Raw genomic sequence first — 18,896 nt, 5'->3', positions numbered from 1 at the left:
AGGGAAGAGCAGAAATATTATAGAGGGAATATTACGTAAGATTGAGGTCTGAGGGGAGTGGGGACAGAAGGAAAGAGGGCCACAAGTGTAAATGAGTCTAGTGGAGCCCCCGGAGCCATGTCCCTCTGTCTGTGGCTCCCAACACGCACTGGTGGCCTGGAGAGGAGAGGGATGCCACACGTCTCATTTTCACGTTGTCTGTTTTTGGAAAAGCAGGGGCCACAGCCACGCCTGGGGATTTTAGAAGGTGGAGTTGAGCCTGAAGGCTGGGTGTCCCTGTCTGTCTCTGTCCCTGGAGGTCTGGGCCCGTCTCCTCCATCCTGACCTGGCACTCGGGCACCCCGGCCAGCCAGGCACGGTGATTTTACGGCACTGCTATTACCCTGTTGTTGCCCAGTAAACCCACACCGGGCCCCACAAACACTGCGTGAGAGGGCCAGACCCTTCCAGAGAAATGGTTTCCTACACCTTTACAACGTGATAGGTGCGGTGGAAAAAAGGGGCCGTTGGATTTATGGAAACTATATAAAGTTTATGGAGTCTTGGCAGGCCAGAAGTAGAGAAGGCCGGCAGCATAGGGGGTGGGTATTTCGAAATGGAGAAAACCATGAACGTGTCAGACCTTTGTGTCGAGACACCAGACAAAATAGCCCCAAGTCCAGGGTGTGCTGTGGGGCCATGGCTGCCGGGGAACGTGAGCCTCATGGAACAGCTATGGGGGCGCCTTTCTGGGTGACCCCATTGAATCTTCACAGCATGCCTGTGAGGAAAGCCCAGCTACCCTCCTTCTGTAGAGGGGAGACTGAGGCAAAGGTATTTTGAAAGTTATGAACTTTCCCAAGGTCACGCGGCTAATGATGTGGGCTCTCAAGTGCATATTCTGGGGCAGGCCAAATTTGCACCGCCTCTCTCTCTCTCTCTCTCTCTCTCTCTCTCTCTCTCTCTCTCTCCTGTGTATTGAGTGATATGTCCCAGTTTCAGGTCCAGAAAACCTGGTCTCCATTCCCGATTTCAGTTTGGGACTCATCAGTAGTTTGTGATTTAGTCTCATGGTCCCCTGGTGTCTTAGGTCACCACCTTGTCCTCCCGTGGGTCAGCTTTGCTGTCAAAGTGGACTTGTGCTAAGATCCGCCCACTGGCCCTGGCTGGAATCGAACTGAAGCTTCCCAGATGTGGGCTGTGGGTCACGGCAGGGTCAGAATGTTGTCCTTGCCTTCAGGAGTCCCTTTGGGTCCTAATTCTACTGTGGGGTCCTCTTAGGACCTCTGAAAAAATACCCCATGGGGTCTGAAATCCCCTCTTCCCATCTCATCAGCCCTCAAAATTTCTAATTCATCTCTCTTTGCATATGTGCTTTGTGGAGTCCATGTTGTCTCTCCTACTTGTCTATGACTTTTTGTAGTGCAGATTCTGTGAATGTTTAATTCTTTATCTCTGATTGTGCCCGCAGGGTCTGGCATACTTCCTAGCCTGTAATAATCACTGAATAAGTACCAGCTGGGAGGGGGAATAGATGGATGGATGGATGGATGGATGGATGGATGGATGGATGGATGGATGGATGGATGGATGAATGAGGCATATATAGACTAACAGACACCCACTTTCTCATTTACACCTTTCCGCACAGTTAAACCGACAGCCTAACCCAGGTTCTCTCAGGCTTTCACTGAATGCACTTCTGTTTCATACTTTGCTCTCTCTGAAGCCATGTGGAGAAACCAGCCTGAGTGTTTGAATGTGTGTGTAAATACTTTACAATCCCCATAAACTTGTTTAAAGACAGCTGGGGGGTGAGAGTATAAACTGGGGCAGCCTTTGGGGAGGGCAATTTGGAAGTAGCTATTAAAATTTTAAATGTGCCTACCACTAAGACCCAGCAGTTCCACTTGTAGTTGTCAAGCATGAGAAATACATTCATGCGCTTTTGTATAAAGAACCACATACCAGGGCGTTTTTGTACAAGGATGCTTGTTCCTGCGCTGTTGATAACCCTGAAAAACTGGAAAGTGCCCATTGTGAGGGATGGTAACTAAACTGTTATAGAAAAAGCTGACGAGGCAGAAAGCTCTCGAATGGGGCTGCAGGCAGTGTACTCCCCAATCTTGCGGAAAGCTCTGAGACTCTATAACTCATGGCCCTCAGCAAATGCCCCACTCCCTGCATCATTTCTCTCAACTGCTTTCCTTTCACCCTCCTCTCCCTACCCACGAAACAGTTTACTGGAATTAGATATTTAATCCTTAATGCCTACTTGCCAGGGAACCTTCCCTTATAAAAAAGGAGGAAAATGAGAGAAAAGCAGTCATATAAAGCATAATTACTGTCTGCTGGCTCTTCAATTAAAAAGATTGAAAGGCACAATATTAAAATTTGATTTATAGGCACCACTATCTACCCAATAATGAGGCCGAGAGAAAGAAAGAACTATAGTTGTTACAGAAAACTGGAGCCTTTTTTTTTTTCTCTCCCCCAGGAGATAAATTGCCTCTCATTTTCTTATTGCTAAAGAAACATGAAATGGCTTTAAGCATCTGTGATGTGTTCTTCCAACATGTTGAAATCTAGAACTTGGTACTTTGGGAGTCATCTGGCGCTGACATTTCTTCCTCCGAGACATAGCCGCCTAAGCTTCAGGGGCTGCTGCAAGGCGCACCCAGCACCCAAGCCCATCGCTGGCACTGCCACCCATTGCAGAAACGCCCTCCGGGTCCTAGGACGCCAAGCCAGCTAATGCCACAGAGCTTGGGAGGGAGTGGGAAAAGCACAGAATCCGAGTCCCAACTTTGCTGCATATTTGCTATTTGACCCTCATTTTGTTCATCTGTAAAACAGGAATGATAACTTTAGTAACTGTGTGACTTTGGACAAGTACCCCAGTTTTCCCATCTGAAGGTTATAATAGTCCCTGCCTCTGAGGCAATAGGATTAAATTAGTGAATGCAGGTAACGTGCTTAGATGGGTTCCTGCCACATAACCAGCGCTTGGTACATATTTTTTTAATCATTATCGCTACTATTGCAGATATCTTTGCCGTAATTGGAAGAACTGGGGTTCAAACGCAGACATTCCCTTTCCAGGGTACCAATGGGGGACAGACAGACCTGGGGGCGATACCCAGCTCTGCCTGTCTCCAGCAGGTGCCCTGGGCAAGTCATGGTACCCCTCTGAGCCCCATTTTGTTCACCTGTAAAATAATAGTTTCTACTCTGCAGGCGGTCTTGTCAGGTTTAAAGATTAATGGAAACAAAGTGTCCAGGTCACAATTAGTGCTGGGTAGATGGCCTTAACCCTTGAAAAGTAAAGAGCTTTCCTAAGAAAGCTGTTTGGGAAATGCTGTCCCCTGGGAGAAGGGGTCTGTATCTGGTTTGTGTCCCCCTGGCTCACGGGGGCTCTGACTCAACAGGCTCCCACAGAACCCTCCCTTCCTGAAGGGTGTCGGGTGTCCCCTGGGTCTCAAAATAACAGCAGCAAAGAAAAAAGGAGAGCAGCCATTGTGCCAGGGACTGTGTTGAACTGACTTGCAGGATGGCAGGTATCTTAAGGCAGATCAGACATGGGTACAGGAACTCGCCTAAAGACACAAAGCTGGGAGGTGACAGGGCTAAGAGTCCAAACCAGGAGTGTCGTATCCGTCCCACCACACTCTGGCACCTTCCAGAGCGCCATCCCAGTCCCTACCCACTGACCTCCCGTAGCCCTGTGCCCCGTCTGTCCCAGCACCCCAGCTCCATCACTGCAGCCAGGCGCCTTGTGGTTTTCATTTGTGTCCTCCATTTGCCTCTCCTTAAGCTGGAGAGTCTGATGCCCAAATGCTCACATTAGGTTGCGTACAACATTTGGTTCTGTGTGTCTGATTTCGTGGGTATTTAATCCATTTCAGATGCTCGGGGGTGGAGGGCCCTGGGGAAAATGGATTCTAGGTGCCACCGAGCCCCTTGCTAAATCCCTTCCTGTTCATACGTGGACCCTCCGGGGCCCTGTCTCCATCCACCTAGGCTCCCCCTTGGGAAGCGGAGGGCGGGAGTTTTCATGGATTTCTTTTCGCTCAGCTAATAGCATTTCTTTGTTTCCAGTTGAGAGGGAAAATGTGCAGAAGAGGACCTTCACTCGATGGATAAACCTACATCTGGAGAAGGTAAGCGGCATACTTGGGTTTTTGGTAACTGGTGGGTTCGTCCATAAGTGAGTGGACAGCTCAGTAGCACAGTGGGGGGAAGTGCTGGCTCTGTGTTTTCTGGTGGTGGTGGTATTGTTTTCGTTCGTTCATTTAAACATCTGTCAAGTGCATTCTCACTGCCGGTATCAAGCTCAGTGCTGGGAACACGGAAGGTAAGTAAGGCGCAGTTATGTCCTCCTGCGGTTGTCAGTCTAGTTGGGGAAGGAGAGAGGGGTCTATCTTTAAATAGGAACGATGAACAAAAGTTAGGAGACATTCGTTCATGTTGAACAGCCCAAACACTTCCATGGACAGAAAGCGAGGGGGATCGTGACTTCCAGAAGGCGGTGGAGGGAGAGGGGCTGTCATTTAAGAGCCATTGGTAGGTGTTTGGATGGATTTATGCAAGAACACTTGATGCCTTTGAACAAAGCCAGATCCTCTTGTGAGCCACATAGTGCTGCGATTGATCAGTAATGTTACCCGTCCCTTTGGGCGCACCAGGCACCCTACTCAGTGCATCACACGTCTCTTCTAATCCCCATGACAACCCTCAGTACCCCTTCTTCTCCCGTTATTATTAAGAAAACAGAGGCTAATGGCTTCCTGCAAGCCCACAGTCAGAAGGAACCCCTTTCCCTGGCTTCTCCTCTGCGCCCCCTTTTTCTGTCTAACCTCCTCTGGCCAGGCAGATTTGAGCTGCGTTTTGTCTGCAAGCTTCTCAGGCACGCACACCGGAAACAGAAGAAAACAGAAGCCGCCGCCTGAGAAGCAGACAAAAGGGGCGGGAATGACAAGTGAAGCGGCAGCTGCAGTGAGAAGCCCCAGCCCTCCTTACACACTAGGTTAGCCCTTGGCCCAGAACATTCTACGTTGCCCAGGGGCTGGGGGAGGAGAGGTTATTTTTCTCATTATAAGAAAGCTGACATCAGGATTCCTTTCACTCATGTCACTTCTCGCTTCTGAAATTCCGCTGTTTGTGATTCTCCAAGTAGACCCAACCACCCTTCTCATTTCTTGTTAAATCTGGTGGCATTCAAGTACCCCACTTCAGTTAGTTTAGGTATATCTTCTCTCTTGTCTTCTTAAAAGGCACAAGAGTACCTATTGACCGTCCTTTGAGTTAACCCAAATAAAGGTTCTTAGAGGAAATTATTGAAATGATTAGAAAGCAGAGAGAATAAAAGTGGCTTTTAGGAAGTGGAGCTCTGGACCAAAATTCGTATTTGTGTACTTGACCTTTAGGCCTGTGACATTTCTCAAGCCACACGTGGCCACCCATACCCTCTGCTCCCCGCCTGTAGAATGGGTTACAATGGACCCAGGGGGCTCCTGAACTCTTCAGGTGAAAGACTACATTTCACCGGTGAAGTGTTATAAATCATTTGCCAGTCGTTTTGACTATTGGTGCATTTTCGGCAGGGCTCATAAAGTGAAGTGTTATTTCTGGGGGGGGGGGGAAAGAAAACCGTTTCCCAAACCTGAGTTCACTGAATTCCTAAATTAATGCCTGATGTGTGTCAGGGTCGCTGGAAATTCCTCCTGGTGGACAGAGTGTAGCCATGGTGTCTTTCTTCTCTTTCGTTCCTCTTTTTTTAATTAAAAAACAAATACAGGGAAGTACAGAGGGTAGTCTAGCAAAAAACCCATGCACTCACTCACCGCTGCAAATGAGCCCCTGTTAGCATTTATCATACCAGGGCTTTTCTCCTTGGCTACGCTCCGGCTCCTTCTGCAAGGCAGGTGGGTAGCGCCCACTCAGAAGATAAATCAGATAGCACCTGAAACTGATGCCTAATAAACAGGGCAAAATTAACAGCCACGTTACCAACCTCGAGACGTTCAAGAACAACCTTTCATGTAAAGGAAACCCAGGAACTCCTGGGGGAATTGGGCTTAACTGCAATTTGAAGACTGTCAGAAATATTTACTGAGCCTCGGGCTTCTGGAAAAATTCCTTAATTTACCGAAGGAGTTAGATCATGAAGAAAGCCCTGGGGGTGCTGTTTACTCGGCCATACCGATCCCATGAAGCCCACGGAACGTTTGGGGGCCCCAGGAGTGTTTTCCCTGGCATCGTTTCAGCTTCTCCTGCTGCCATATCGCAGGGTGGACTGCGGCCAAGGCTCCCTGAGCCAGCAGCGCTGCTGCTGAGGTCCGTGTAGACACTGTCAATGGAAGTGATTCTCCGGGTTCAAGGCGAACGCAAGGCTTGGCCACGGCCGGGGCTGGTAACTAGAAATTGTGTTAGTCCATCTATCAGGGGCTGTTTTGTTCAGGTCTGGCGATTTCTGCCTTGCATTAGCAGGGGTAAGATTTCCATCAGAGCCTCTGTAACCTGATGCTCTTGTGCGCGGCCTGGAATGTGCCCAAGGAGCTGCGGGGAGCTGGCAAAGAAAATAACTTGCCTTTTGGGTTCAAAGTCGCCGTTGCCCTTGAAGCAAAGCCCTTTGCTGTGCACCTGTGGGTGGAATCGTCCTGCATGTTGACTCACAGAGGGTCAGGGGGCTCGTATAAGGGCTAAGGAAATACCACCTTCCTTAATAAAAACAGAAAACACAGACCCTCCATGACTATCCCGGGAAGGAGACCTTCCCGGAGGAAAAGGGTGCCTGGGCCACAGCTCCACCGTGTTTCCAAGACTCCTTACCCCGGGTCTCTGGCTGGTTACAGCAGCCATACCCCCACCTCCACCCCATTAACCCTGTTTCCTCTGTGAACACCCCCTTTCATTGTACCCAGGAGCAGAGAGCACCCTGCCTAACTGTTCTGATATTGCCCAGGGCCCCAATATCGAAAGGTAAACAGAATTTATGCTGGGGTAGGGGCTTATTAAAAAATGCACATTTCTAGACCCCGTTCCCCAAGATTCTGTTGCGGTAAGCCCTAACCATGCTGCATAAAGGGCTGATGATCAAGCTTTAGTCAGCAGACACCTTTCTTCAAGTAGTCCTACCTGGAACCCTAAACAAAGGCCTGGAAGAGCTGAGCCTCAAAGATGAAGGAGGTGCAGTGGATCAGCCTCCTTCGTGACGTCCCTCGGCCCCCAGAGGCCACCCTGATGCTGCTCTGCTGAAACCAAGTGTTCTGCGAAACCCACTTTGCAGATGCATGCGCCAGAGCATCTGAATGCCAAGTTCCCTCCTGCCCCGGGGACTCCAGGCCACGTCCAGCCAAACTCTTGGTGGGCAAGCAAGGCAGTGTTGGTTTCTAGATAGCAGACCTCTCCAGGTCTAGGCTCAGAGGAAACCTGGGGTGGCTTCCAGCTCTTCCCACCCAGGCCCCTCCACGCTCCAGATCCTGAAAGGAGAGTTGCCTTTCCCCCCAGGGAGATGGAAGAGCTGAGGTAAAGTGGGGCTGAGGGTGCCATTTACTGACCCAGGGAACCCAGGAAGAGAAGCAAATGGGGTGGAGAGATGATGTTTCTAGGGCCGTTCCCTGCGGAGAGGCCCCAGCTAAGGACATCTCCCTTTCAGCCCTGAGGCATACACGCCCCTGGACGAGATGCCTTACTAAAGAGGGCACCCCAAGACTCTGCAGGAAGGAAGCCACTTCTTAGTAAACTCGTTTGACTGACAGGAGTAAGCTTGGAAGGAAGCTGCTACGCCAGGTACTTTACCTGCGTGATCTCATTTCATTTTAGCTCCATCTTCTGAGGTGCGTCAGATTCCTAACCCGACCTTGGAGCCAGGGACACTCAGGCCTAAGGAAAATGCCCAAGGCCAAGCTCCTGCTGAGGGCAGAGCCTGGCTTTGAAGTCAGGTGTGTCTTAGCCCTTTGCTTCTTAGAGGAACAAGTGAAAGGTGCATCTTGAAATAATGTTGATTTATCTCAGGAGACCTGACGTATGGAGGAAAGAAGCAGTGACATTCCATGGATTAACTTTTTTATACAGTTTTAACTAGTGTGACTTGTTATGAATATGTATTACTCCTGTACCTAAGCATATAAATATGTATTTATATGATATAAACATATCAACAAAAACATATAAATCAGCCTCTCAAACTTTGAGTTTGTAACAGACCTACGTCTTGGAGGTAGAAGAAAAGAGTCACTCCCCTTACCCAACCACCCAGCATTCAACGGGCCAGTTGATTGTCCCTCCCCCCTCTGCTCCCTCCCAACAAGTTGCACTCGCCAGCCCCCTTCCCAGCTTCCTCTGCCAAAGGTACCCCCTCTCCAGACTTGGGCTAAATATTGATGAAGTGACAGTGGCACCTCAGGAAGGTGCACATATGAAGACTGAGCAGTGTTGGAGATGGCGGAGTCCTGCCGACACCTGGGCCGAGGCCCAGGAGGTAACTGACCCAGGGTCACGCCATCGCAGTGTGGATCCAGGCTGTGCTTGGACTCAGCCGGTGTGTCCTGAAGAGGAAACAGGACTGTACCAAAGAGCGGACTTGTCCAAACACTGGGCTTGTCACCCAGCTTCTTTGAGCCTCGGGGTGCCCACATCCAGGGCGAAGGGTTTACAACCAGGTCATTTCATGAGAGTCCTACTTCCAGAATGATTTTGTTTGATGGAAGGCTGTGACCAAGGCATGCCGTTCCTCTGTCCCCTCAAGGAGAAACGTGGATGGTACTGTGTGGTTCTGGGGTCAGATCTCAGGTTCTGAAGGGTTCTCAGGGGTCACTTGTTCAGTGGGGCCCCTGATGCTGTCTCCTCCACAGCACCTCAGGCCGCCCACTACCTAGCCCTCACCTGCAGGGAACAGGCTTGCTCCCGCCTTCGACAGGCCTTGCTGCCTGTAGACAGAGGTGGTCGTCAGGATGTTTCCTCTTCCATGAAACCTGCAACTCTGACTTAGCTCTCTGGGTTACCCAGGTCTCCATTCGGCTGGTCGCTAATGGACTGCTTTCTTTCCCCTTCTTCCATAGTGCAACCCACCTCTAGAAGTTAAAGATCTATTCGTTGATATACAAGATGGCAAAATCCTCATGGCTTTGTTAGAAGTCCTGTCTGGGAGAAATCTGGTACGTATGTCACAGAAGGGTCAGGAAGAAATGAAACGCAAAGGAAGACAGTGCTGATGGTTTCTTTTCATTACAGATCTGTATACATGTCTGGCCACACGTAAATCCTATGACAAGAAACTTAGAAGGGTGACATTCCTTTCTCAGTGACTAAGTCTGACAAAAATCACATGTACTAAGCAGTATCTTTTCTTTTCTTTTTTTTTTTTTTTTAGCAAATATACTTTAGTAAGTAAATGAATAAAAAGCCCAGTATTTCCTGTGAGTGTGTTAAGGCTAAAGATTGAAACTAGAACATTATAGTTTAGCTGGCCAGCCATTATATTAACCTGCCTGATAGCTAAGAATCAGTAAGATGGAAGGGAAAGGCATCTTACGACCAAATTCTATCATCTATCCCGAGGCTAAAAGTGGAACTGCTGGCTTCTAGAACCTTCTAATAAGCATGACCGAAATTAAATTGAACCATTTGATCTTGAGGTTCATTTCACTTTGACTGTAGCCAAACCCCTTCACGTTGAGCGTGTCTGCTATGTGCAGGGTGGTTCTCTCCAGGGCTTCTCAGCCTCAGCTCTGTTGACCTGGGTCCGATCGTGCATTGCAGGATGTTTGACAGCGTCCTTTGTCTCTACCCACTGGATGCCAGTAGTACCCCCAGGTGTGACAACCAAACATGCCTCTAGACATTGCCAAATGTCCCCTGGGGGATGTGATGATCTGGCCAAAATGCCAGTAATGTTGAGGTTGAGAAACCCTGCTGTAGAGCCAGTGTTAGGTTTGCCTGAGGGACCTGCCATAGCTGACACATAGGTGCAGCCATGAGCTTGGCCTGGCAGTTCGTACCAGGTGGGGCTGACACCCACTGGTTTGCCTTGCCATGTAAACCACCCACCACCATGAGCTTCAATTCCAGATGTTTATCCCGATGGGGCTTCCTGTGTGTACAACTAATGATGTCAGAGTTGTAGCTTCTGCAAATGCATCTCTCTCTCTCTCTCTCTCTCTCTCTCTCTCTCTCTCTCTCTCTCTCTCTGTTTTAATATCTCTCTCTAGCCCCCCTCTCTGTGCCTGTCTCTCTCTCTCCTCTCTGCCTGTCTCTGTCTCTCTGTCTGTCTTCGTCTCTCTGTCCCTCTGACCTGGGATAACTGTTCACAGAACTTTAGGCCAGCAGGAACATCTGCCGCCCCAAGAGGGGGGCTTGCTGGATGATTTAGCAGCTGTGAGGTGACGCTCCCAGCAGAGGCTCCCTGCCCTGACAGAAACCATCAGCTCCACAAGGAGAACATGTCACTGAGGGCTCTGGAGGAGGGAGGACTATCAAAAGCCAGGAGCAGGGTCAGAGAGAAAAACCTGACAAATCTGTCCCTTGTTTAACCCCTGGGTCCCCTGTTCACCAGCTCGACTGAGGGAAGTCCCGGGAACCATAAATAAGGGCTGGGTTTCAGCTGTGAGCCCCTTTCTCTCTCTTGAGATTAATGTGAAACCGGGAAAGAAGATAAGCGAACCCTCTGCCAGCACCACGGGGAGTGAAGGGTCTGTGTCGATTTAACTCCTGGTTTCGCTCTGTTTTGTGTTACAGCTGCATGAGTACAAGTCCTCGTCCCACCGTATTTTTCGGTTAAACAACATAGCGAAAGCACTTAAGTTTTTGGAAGATAGCAATGTAAGTATTTGAAACACATCTTGTTAACACGGGCCTGTCCTGTAGCAAAAAGGACATTGTTCGAAGTTCAGTGCTGGTCTAAAGACGAGCATGTAAAGAGAACCCTGCTGAAATGGTTACATTAACCTTAAATTTAACGCAACTTACTCAGCTAATTCATCACTTGCCAACACAGCCCCTGACTCCCTGCGCCCCTCCCATCCCCCATCAGGACAAAAACTCCAGTGGACATTTAGTCGTGGGAAAGGTGGGACAGTTGACTGGCTGTCAGATCATTAGGACTTAGTTGACATTTTCTTTTTCTTACCTTGGAATAAGAGTGCAGTGAGCATGTCAGCGTGTAAAAGTTTCTCTTACAACTCAGAATATGGGATGAGCAAAGCGGAAAGGGGGCGCTAAATGAGCCAGGGAAAATTACAAAATTCTCCCCTCTTTGATGTAATTTTTCTAGGCTTAAATTAGATTTTTCTGTGTTTTGAACTCTGCTTCGTGTCCTTCAAAAATGGGAACGGATGGCCTAAGAGGGATGAAATTTGCAGTGTTCCCCTTCCATTAAGCTTTGCCAATTAATTGGGGTAAAAACACCGCAGTTTGCCCAACGCGTCAGCACATATGGTAAAACTTTGTCATAAAGTGCGATTCACTTGGGGTTCTTGGTAGGAAGCAACATAAGCTGAGATTGGCTGATTTGAGCAGAAAAGGAATTTGTTGAAAGCGTGCCAAGTTGTACACGGAGTGACCTAAAATCTGCGAATCAGGGATGGAACCAAGAGATGCCAGGTGCTGGGACCACTGCAGAGTCCCCCACGCTCCCAATCCAAGGCCCTGTGTGGGCATGGCCACCACTGCACTGTCCCCACTGCCTCTGAGAGAAGGACGTCACTGCCCCCACCACAGCCCCTGGAATGAACGCAGTGTCACACATCCAGATTCAATGGTGTGGGCTGCCAAGCCTGGGTCCCCACCCACGTCCAGCTGCCAAGAGGAGGAAGGGAAAGCACTTTGGGGTTTTGAAGACGGAGGTGGGCTCTGCCTCCCATACTGTAGGGGAAAGTACAGATGGCAGCGGCTAAAAAAGCACAGCACAGCTTCTAACGGCATCATTCATAATAACCAGAAAATGGGAACCGCCCAAATGTCCATCAGTGGACGAGTGGATAAACAACATGCAGTATATTCATACAGTGGAATGTCACTCGGCCATGAAAAAGAACCAGGGACAGGCTACAACATGGACAGACCTTGAAAATATCGTAAAAGGTACCTGACTCAAAGGACCACGTATTCTGTGATTCCATTCCTATGAAACGTCCAGGACAGGGCCAGCTCTAGAGTCTGCAAGTAGCCTAGCGGTTGCTTAGGGTTGACAGGGATTAGGGAGAGAGATAGCCAAAGAATATGGCATCTCTTTTTGAGGTAATGAAAAGGTTCTGAAATTGACTAGTGACGCTTGTGCACATCTACGAATACACTAAGAAGTCATTGAATTGTGTACTTGAAATGGGTGAATTGAATGGAATGTGAATATATCTCAATAAAGATGTTCTTTGAAAAAGCACGTCCCATATTTATGACCATGGCTGGCCCCTGGCTGTCGGTCTCACCATCAGCCTCAGCTCCCACGTGGCAGTTCAGGGCACAGGTCCTGGGGCATGGCTGCCATGTTTCCCAGTCCTGGAAGATGACATGGACTCTCTGAGCCTCAGCGTCCACACCTGTAAAACAGGTGAGAGAACCAAGCCTACCTTAGAGAGTTGCTGAGGATTTAATGTGCCCGTTCAGGGAGCCTTCAGCCACGTGCTGNACCCCTTAATACAGTTCCTCATGTTGTGGTGACCCCCAACCATAAAATTATTTTCGTTGCTACTCTATAACTGTAATTTTGCTACTGTTATGAAGAATCGTAATGTAAATATCTTTTGGTTTTCCGATGGTCTTAGGCGACCCCTGTGAAAGGGTCATTCGACCCCCAAAGTGGTCGCGACCCACAGGTTGAGAACCGCTGTTTTAGAGTCTTTATTTGCTCACTCTAACCCTGGGTCATATTTGGGTCTACTTCTAATGACTATTGTTTCTCTTGATTATGGGTCTCCTCTTGCTTCTTGGCCCCTTGAAATTTTTTCATTTTATGCCAGACCTGGTATATAAATAAACAGTAGAGCTTGAGGTAGATGACATTTTTTTTTCCCCCGACAATGTAGCACTTTCCCAAACAAGGACTTACAATGCAATGATCATTTTGGCCTTTGCAGTTAATAAGGGATATGTTGCAATTTTATTTAATTTCAGCTCTCTAGTTTCAAATAATGTTCAGATGAGCTCAACCCACTGTCTCCACCAGTGCATGGGGAGCCAGACATTGCAATACCAAGGTCACTGTCTGCTTTTCAGCCCACCCAACAGCTGCCTCTTACTCAACAAAAGTCTTCATGTGGGAGAATTAGCATAGAAGCAGAATTGGTTTTGATGTTTGGGGCCCTTCTAGATTCAATCTCTCACACCAGCCCATGCAATCAATGAAGATCTGGCTGATTGTTTCTTATCTCGGTGAGGTCAGCTCTCCTACTATACACTCCCATACTAGGCGGTGGCCCGCAGGGATGAAGTAGCTGACACCCTCCACTCAGGAAGAGCTTGTCCTTCTCTAGAGTTTATTTAGTTCATTGAGATTTCTTTGCATCCATAGCTTTAAAAAAATTAGTGTTTTTAATTTCTCTGGTGTTTTCACACTTCAGCAGGAGCAGTAGTCTTTTCAACCATCTACATCTTAATCAGTACACTTGGCGTTAGTTCTGAAGCAGCTCTTTCTTCTTTGGTTTTTGTTTCCTGAGAGGGGAATGCACGTTGTACTTACAGACTCTTCTCATTTATGTGTTTGCCCTGTGTTTCTTTGCAGGACGATTTTGAGGATTCAGATAAAGAAGCCCCGATTGAATCCACCTTTGTCCGCATCAAAGAAACGCCTTCTGAACAGGAGAGCACCGTCTTCTTTCTGACTGAAAATGGGGAGCGTGCCTACACCATTAACCATGAAAGCAGCCACCCACCACCCTCCAAAGTCTTTGTCTGTGACAAACCTGAGAGCGTGAAGGAGTCCTGCCTGGGCGGCACTGTCAGCCATCTGCTGTCAGACACCTCTGCCAAGATCATACACCAGATCATCGACCAGGTCCTCCAAGAGGTTCCAGATAAGACCAACAGCATCAGCGAGCCATCTCCAGAATCTTCCATCTTATCCAGAAAGGAAAACCGGAGGTCCATCTCGCTGCCTATCAAGAAAACTGTGCACTTCGAAGCTGACACCTACAAGGATGCTTCCTGCAGTAAGGACACTTTCTACAGTCAAGACTTTGGCTTTGAAGAGAGCCCAAGAGGGACAAAGGAATCATTGAAGCAAGAGGGACACATCTCGGCAGTGCAGGTTGCCGAGGAAAAGCCAAAACAGGAAGCCCCAAAGACCCCGGAAGTAGCCTCTGACGAGGCCGTACGTGATGTTTCCGTGGCAGATGGTAAGATCGATAATTCTCAGACTTCCCAGAGTTCTCCCTCCTGGAATGGGGCATTGGAGAGGGCAGCCAGCCAGGGGGAAGAAAGTCATCCCCTGTACCCCCTTGGAGAGGATACTGTTATGGCCGATTCCTTGGAGATCAAGGTAAATCTGCTGACTGTAGAAGCTATGGATGAAGAAGACTATTTCGAAGGCATACCACTAAAAGCCTCTAAATTTAACAGCGACCTAGTAGATTTCGCCTCGACCAGCCAGGCTTTCAATGAAGTACCTTCGCCTCCTGAGAAAAAACCTGCCGAGGATGTGGCTCTGGAGGAGCATGCTGAGAAACTGGGTAAAAGGAAAGGAAAGTCTGCCCACCGAAAGGAAGATTCGGACGAGCCCCCAGTGAAACCTGGCGAGCACGAACCTCATGTGGACCCTGAACAAGAAGATCAGGGCTATTGCCTGTCCCCAGAGGAGGCGCCGGTGGATAAAAAGCCAGAGGTACATGAAAAGGCCAAGCAAAAGTCCCCGCATGGGAGACATGGCGAGGAAAACGGGGAGGCGGAAGGCCCCCAGGGGCTTGGCAGGGAATTGCCTTCCAACCCGCCAAGCAGCAGTGTCAGCATGGAGACCCTTGGGAGCCACAGCGATGACAGGCTGGATTTCAAACCCTCCCCTCCCCTCTCCAAGATTTCCGTCATCCCCCACGACCTTTTCTATTACCCGCATTACGAGGTTCCCCTGGCCGCAGTTTTGGAGGCTTATGCGGAAGGCACGGAGGAGGATTTGAAAAACGAAGAGATGGACTTCGAAGAGCCAGAGGGCTACTTGGGTGACCCGGGGCCCAGGGAGGAGGAGGAGGAGGAGGAGGGGGCGGCGGCGGCTGAGGCCTCTCACAGCAGCTGCAGCTTCTCAGGGCTGGGCAAGGACCTCCCACAAGCCACTGGTGAGGCGCCCTCTCTGGACATGGGTGTGGAGGGTGCAAAGCCAGCCTCGGAACCCGCTCCCCCAGCTGCCCAAGAGGACCACCAGCAAAGGGAGGCTGAAGACAGTGCCCCTGGGGAGAACCACCAGGTACGTGATAGCCCTGCATGGGGGGTTCTGCCCTTCTCTGAAGCTCAGCTTCGTCCTTCATTTATTAGGGAACCGAAAGACCCTGTCACAGGCACCCCAGGGCCCACATTAAAGGATGTGGTTACTCATGCTCGGGCAAGGGCAAGACTGGCAACCTTGAGTGATCAGCTCCTTAAACTTGGCACCCTGGGCGCCTCACCGTCCTCCCTCTAGTCCTGGCTCTGCCCACAGGGCTGCCAAGAGGGTCGAAGGAGGTCATGTTTGAGGGTCCAGCATAGTAGTAACAGTAGTAATTTTAAATAGTAATCATAGCTACACTTTGGGTGCACTTAGTGAATCGTAGCCCCCGTCTCCTGCAGTGGCCTGGGAAAACCAAAGGCAGGCCTCACCTTTCACTCCAGCCTTGATTCTTAAAGGCCTTTTGCCTGTTCTGCACTATTATTTGTCCCCAGTGGTTTGAAGTGGGTAGTGTAAACAGGGCAGGGGTGGGGGCGGGTGGTACGCACTTCAGAGCTCAAGCAGCTGGGCACACACTTATCTGCTACTCAGGGTTCCCACCGCACCTGGCTCAGCAGCCCAGGAGGAGCCACTGGAGTGAGCAGAGAGAGGGTGTGTGTGTTGGGGGGGGGGGGGGGAGGGGGGCTCTGGAACGATGCTGCAGGGGTACAGAGGGAAGGGGCCCTCCTGCAAGTGTCCTATTAATAAGACCTCCCACTGCAGCCCTGGGAATCCAGGAGTGGACCCAAAACCACAGTGACTGGGCCCCTGCAGGGGCAGTCCAAACAGGGCGCCCAGGGGGAGACAGCCTGGGAGGGAAGGGAGCCCAGGTGAGCTCCCCTGCGCGCTAGGTCCAGCCTGTGAGAGGCAGTGTGCAGGTACCGGCAGGGAGAATGGAGCAAGAAGGAGACCCTGCCTCTGGTGTTTGATGCTGGGAAGACCNATGGTTCTTCTGAGCTGTGGCTGCGCCCGAGTTCCGAAGGGGCGTGGTTTCCGCGATGCAACTGCCCAGGATATTGATCACTCTGCGCTCCAACTTGTCGGCCCCTGACTCCCTCCCTGCTCTGCTGCCCCGTGTTGATGGGCCTGTGATGTAGGCAAAACTCTCCCATTTGTCACAATTGCCCAGGTAGGTCTGAGGTTTGCTGCCAGTAGTCCTCTGGGGCACAGTTACCGAGTGTCTTCTGTGGCACTGGGGCTGCGCTCCACGCTGGGGACACATGACTGTGTTAGAAGCACGTCTGTGCCTTCAAGGAGCTCAGAGTCTAGCAAGAGAGACCTCAGTGGACAGGGTGCTGCCTGCCCATCACACCAGGGGCATTCGTCTTGCAGAGGGGACAACAAACAGCGGGCCTGGGGCCTCCGGGCAGGCGGGCACTCCAGGTAGGACTGGCCCATGCATGGGTGCTGCAGTGTGACACCCTGAAGGCCTGACCTTCTCTTATGCATCCTTAAATGTTTCCCAAACTGCCTGTAGTAGGTACCTATGGTGCAACAGCATGTTAAAGCTCTCCTGTCTATTTCTTGTTTTAAAATCTGGAAATATTCCAAATGTGGATGTGTTTTGTCAGCTTTGTGCCACATTTGCCAGGCAGGTAAGACAGGTGAATGGCCCCACGTTGGGGGGCGGACGGTGAGCACAGGTGAGTGAGACAGGAGGAAATGCATGTCAGAGGCAGACTCTGTCCCACTCCCAGAAGCCACAAACCACCCATGGGTTCTTTCTGGCCCCTTCATGTCCTACTGTCTGAGCTCGAGGGTGGCTGGGCCACAATGTCTTTTCTGAGCAAAACTGGGTGATCGGTGCTAAGCAGGTGCCGGGAGGGGCAGCGGTCAGGTTCCGTCTGCTCCGGGGTTCAGATGCTGTTGGGTGTGGCCAGCCTGTGTCCTGCCCTCTCTCCCCAGTGGCATAGCGTTCACTCCCTCGTCAGAGCCTGGCTACCCCACAGGACCGACTCTGTGGCCGCCCATCTCTGAGCCTCAGCTTCCTCATCTATGAAATGGGTGTATTATGAGTGCTAAATGAACTAACCCATGAAAACCACCCAGCAGGAAGCTGGGCTCCACTGGGCATTACTGTGATGACCACTATTGCTGCCCCATGCGCGATGTGGCAGCCAGACGGGGAGAAGGAACATTCCCATAAACCACTTGGTGCCTCTGTTACCAGTGTGGCGAAAACAACTGAGTTAGGGGGAAGAGGAAGAAGGGGACGACGTCCCGGAAGCTTCTGACGACTGACTATTGCGTTGCTTGTTCACCATGGAGAACCCAGCAGTGGGCTGGGCACCCAAGGCAAGGTCATCGGGAATATCTGCTCCCTGGGGACTTGGACCACCTGCAGTCACTGCCTCCCCTCAGCCTGGCGCGCCATCCTGGATGCTGCACCACTCTGTTCATTACATCCCTACAGGGCAGCTCTGTCATTGTCTCACTTTGGAACGCTTTCTATGAGCCTCAGGGCTGGGCTTCCTCCAGTGCGGGAGGGAGCGAAGCCTGGGATGTCAAACTTGACTAACTGCTCCAGTTCCCTGCCCTGGGATGTGTTCCGTGAGCCACGGAAATGGAGGAGGCTGTCAGAGCAGAGGGCCAGGAGACCAGCAGGCCGCGCATCGTAGGTGACTCATCCTGTGGGACGTGTGGCCTTGATGAAGGTGGACAGAATATTGGACCTGAATTTGATCTGCTGTGTGATTCACAGTATCGCCAACTTCCTTCCTGGCTCCAGCCTGCCCGTGATGAGCTCGTGCTGTCTGAATTCTCTTGGCATCAGCTTGCAAAATGCCCTGAGCCAGAAAATGCTAGAGCCAGCCTCTCCCTCCACTAGGAATGCCCAGGCCCTGCAGATTGGTGTTGTCAGAAACCCCCGACAACTAATCGGATCAGAGACCTGGGTCAAACATGTTTAAAAGCCCTTAGGGAGAGGGACTTTTTTTCCCCCAAATCTCCCAGCCCAACTTTACAGGGTGGATCTGAAAGCCTACCTTGGTGCCCTTTCTTTCTCCTCTCTTCCCCTGAAGAATGGACTTGACATTTGTAAAGGGTTGTGAAGAACAAAGAAGAAGAAAACAGGACGGAGACTTCTGTGGCCTGCAAAGTCTTAAATATTTACCCTCTGTCCCATTATAGACGTTTGCAGACCCCTGATCTCTGGATTCAGATTTTGTTTGCAGAATAAAATGACTTAGGGCAGTGGTCCACAAACCTGAGGCTGGTTAAAATGCAGAGTACGGCCCCATTCCCAAAGCTGCTGACTCAGTGGGTCTGGCGAGAATTTGCGATTCTAAGGAGATCAATCCAGGGTCCACACGCTGTGAACCAGTGTGCCTTAGGGATTCTCCAAGAACACCATTCTGTGGTCAGAACCTAGTTAAATAAGTAGGTAATCTCCTAAGGGTTTCTCAAATAGGCACATTTTAACCAAGCAGTAGGATATTTTGTAACGATGCAGAAACTCTGAGTATCAGCCTTATCCCAACGCGATGTTTCTAAATAGTGGGTTGTCGGAAAGGTCATGACGCATTTTTGCAAC

At 50.2% G+C, this 18,896-nt stretch overlaps 1 protein-coding gene across 1 annotated transcript in view; it reads left to right on the top strand.

Annotated features, from left to right (window-relative positions):
- CLMN (calmin) overlaps nt 1-18,896 on the top strand; it is a 107,641-nt gene that overhangs the window by 63,882 nt on the left and 24,863 nt on the right. The window contains exons 2-6 of the mRNA XM_019642454.1: nt 4,078-4,139; nt 9,042-9,137; nt 10,717-10,800; nt 11,461-11,469; nt 13,697-15,367. Coding sequence (XP_019497999.1) covers nt 4,078-4,139; nt 9,042-9,137; nt 10,717-10,800; nt 11,461-11,469; nt 13,697-15,367 — 1,922 coding nt within the window. The remainder of the gene's footprint in view (nt 1-4,077; nt 4,140-9,041; nt 9,138-10,716; nt 10,801-11,460; nt 11,470-13,696; nt 15,368-18,896) is intronic.

The sequence above is a fragment of the Hipposideros armiger genome, unplaced genomic scaffold, assembly GCF_001890085.2.
Source record: "Hipposideros armiger isolate ML-2016 unplaced genomic scaffold, ASM189008v1 scaffold_69, whole genome shotgun sequence".
Lineage (NCBI taxonomy): Eukaryota > Metazoa > Chordata > Mammalia > Chiroptera > Hipposideridae > Hipposideros > Hipposideros armiger.
Note: the sequence above shows the minus strand (reverse complement) of the source record. Positions and strands in the feature narration are given on the sequence as shown.